Source organism: Pteropus vampyrus, unplaced genomic scaffold, assembly GCF_000151845.1.
Source record: "Pteropus vampyrus isolate Shadow unplaced genomic scaffold, Pvam_2.0 Scaffold5, whole genome shotgun sequence".
Taxonomy (NCBI): domain Eukaryota; kingdom Metazoa; phylum Chordata; class Mammalia; order Chiroptera; family Pteropodidae; genus Pteropus; species Pteropus vampyrus.
In genome coordinates this window covers 18,243,955-18,247,041 of record NW_011888786.1, presented here as the reverse complement: position 1 = coordinate 18,247,041, position 3,087 = coordinate 18,243,955, and the positions used below count along the sequence as shown (strand labels likewise).

General features: G+C 30.2%; 1 protein-coding gene and 1 pseudogene across 1 annotated transcript in view; one reads left to right on the top strand and one right to left on the bottom strand.

The window, feature by feature from the left end:
- Positions 1–3,087, bottom strand: part of KLHL5 (kelch like family member 5) — a 57,175-nt gene that overhangs the window by 27,824 nt on the left and 26,264 nt on the right. Inside the window, exon 7 of the mRNA XM_023533969.1 lies at positions 1,006–1,220. Coding sequence (XP_023389737.1) covers positions 1,006–1,220 — 215 coding nt within the window. The remainder of the gene's footprint in view (positions 1–1,005; positions 1,221–3,087) is intronic.
- Positions 827–945, top strand: LOC111744025 (annotated as a pseudogene).

The window sequence follows — 3,087 nt, the reverse complement described above, 5'->3', positions numbered from 1 at the left end:
CAAAAGAAAATCCAAGATGATGCATTATAATAGCTTTTATGTCTCAATCTCTTGTAATCTGAAACAATTTCTAAATCTTTTCTATATTTCTTGACATTTTGGAATACTACAAATTATTTTGTAGAATGTCTCTCAACTTCGATTTGTTTGTCTTTTCCTTATGATTAAGGTCAGATTACACACTTTTTGCCAGAATACCACAAGTGAGCAGCTGAGTTCCTCTCAGTACACCTTATAAAATGCACATGCTGCCAGTTAGTATTACTGGCAATGACCTTTGATTATTTGGTTACTGTGATGTGTTCCAAATTTTTTCCACTGTAAAGATACTATTTTACCCTTTGTAACTAATAAGCAAGTGGCTGGGAGATGCTTTGAGATTAAATATCCTGTTCTGAAACTTTAACCCACTAGTCTCAGCATCCATTGATGATTCTTGACTGAATCGGTTATCATGATAATGACTGCCAAATGGTGATTTTTCTAATCTCATCTTTGCTTCTACATTTATTAGTTGGAATTCATTCTACTTTAAGGAAGAACTTTGCTTCTCCCTTCTTTATTTGAACCAGTGTGGACTCATGAATACTTGATTTAATAGGTCATAATCTTTCGCTATCAATTATGTTGATGCTGAAATTATCCCAGATTTGGATATTGGTTACCCCTACAAACTGTATTCCTTAACCTGTCTCAATCATTCTTTGCACATTTCCTTACTTTCTGGTTCTACGAGATGTACTTATCTTGTACTTTTTCTACCCTAGTGCTAGAATTAGCCATTTCTCCAAAGAGCTATTTATTACTAATTAAAATTCATTTCTTTGTCTACAGCCATGCCACCCTTAATGTGCTCAATCTCGTCTGATCTCGGAAGCTAAGCAGGGTCAGGCCTGGTTAGAACTTGAATGGGAGACCACCTAGGAATGCCAGGTGCTATAGGCGTCAAAAGAAAAAATTCATTTTTTCTGTTCCCCCAAAATATTATTAAATATTTTTTAATACCTTTTGTTGAATCCATTCCTCCAACGGCAAATAATGTACCAACAGTTGACTTCCTAGGTTTTGTCCGAGGACTCTGTAACATGGGTCGTCTCTCTGGTAATAAATGATACTTCATTGCTTCCATAATGAGTTTCTGACATTCTATATCATCCCGAAAAAGTGCATTATTTTCCATGTCTGCGAGGAACTGGGGAAAAAAAAGGTGAGTATGTATACTGAATGACCAAGAAAATAGTAAGGGTAAGAGAATACACTATATAGTTCATAAAAGGAAATGATCTCATTTAAAAAAAAAATCTAAGTCTGGACACCTATTTTTAAGTCAAATGTGCAACATTAACAAGATTTACATTTTAAATTTCATTAAAAAATAAAAATTGTGAAGGATAAGTGGTATAATCTAAATCTTAATAGTGCTTTATCTCTGGGTAGTGGGGAATCTTGATACCTTTTTAATAATCTTTTTTAATACTTTTCTATATTTCCCAGATTTTATAAAATAAGTCATTTTATCTTCTTAATTATAAATAATTTAACTGAGTAATAATTATAAATCGATTAATTCCACTATCTTCTCTTAATTACACTGCTAAAACAACAGCAGAAACAACAATTACCTGTTTCTTAAGGGGCAAAAAACTAACCAGCAATTATTCTAAAAGAATTAAAATCCCTTGTGCTTCACTGAATCCTATTTTTTTACTCATGTAGTTTTATATAAATGCATAAAATGGTAACACCCTTTTAAAAAATAAATTTCTTTTCCTTGGTTCTCCATCCCGATCCTTACTACCCCTTTATTGCTTTATGTTTTTTCATTTAGGATATTGATTTATGGGAAATTAATTTTTAAACAGAGTTGAAGAATATTTTTTATTTTCTTCCAGATGGATAGCCAATTCTGTACAAGCACCGTTTATTAAATAATATCCTTCATTTCTAATTGAATTGAACCTTGGTCATATATTACATTCTCATAAATAGATCTCAGGATATATGAGATCTATTTTTCGATTCTTTATTTGTTCCATTGATCTTACTTGTCTATTCCTACTCTAATACCATAATTTTTACAGTGTTTTTATAACATTTTGGATTATCTGATATAAATCTACCCTCACTGTTCATTTTCATAGTTTTCTTGGCTGTTTTTGAGTCTTTACTTTCCATATAAACTTAAGATAAATTCCCCTTCACCACTTTGATCCTGTTGTAATTCTAATAGGAAGAGCATTGTTTATTTATTAATTTTGGGAGAATTTATATTTTTAAGATATTAAATTTCTGTTAGGAAGCCTTCCCATTTGTTGTACAGTTTTCTTCATATAGGTCTTACGACTTTCTTTTATTAAATATATTCCTACATATATTATTATTTTTATTGCTATTGGAAATGGATTTTTAAATTTCCATTTTGCATTTTTTTGCTAGAAGAGAGATAAATCTATTGATTATTGTATACTTGTATTATAACCTACTATTTTACCACAACCCTTATAAGACTCTAGCTATCAGTCATATAATAATCATCACCAAATAAGGATAGTTGACATCTTTTTTCTAACGTGTATGCTAATTATTTCATTTTTATTTTATTATTGCAATTGCTAAACCTTCAAAGCAATGTGAAAAAATTAGAGTGATAGGGAGTATTCCTGTTTCTAGTTTGAATTACTATGGTTTTAGTGTTTCATTATTTAAGATAAATAGTTGCTGTAGCATTTAGTAATCCATCTTTATTATATTTAGGTTGTTTTCTTCTCTACCTATTTCACTTGAGTTTTAAAATTAAAAATGATTGCTAAATTTTTTCCAAATACCTTTTACACGTCTATTGTTATGATCATATGGCTTTTTCTCTTTTAAGTTACTGATATAATTAATAATTACTTTGACCGATTTCCTGATTCTCAACCATTCTTTCATTCCTGGAAAAAGACGTTCCTGGTCACAATGTATTATCCTTTTGATACATTGCAAGATTGCATTTGACAATATAAGGTATATTTTACACATCACATAATTCATCATTTCAAGTATATAATTCAATGATTTTTAGTAAATTTACCAAGCTGTACAACC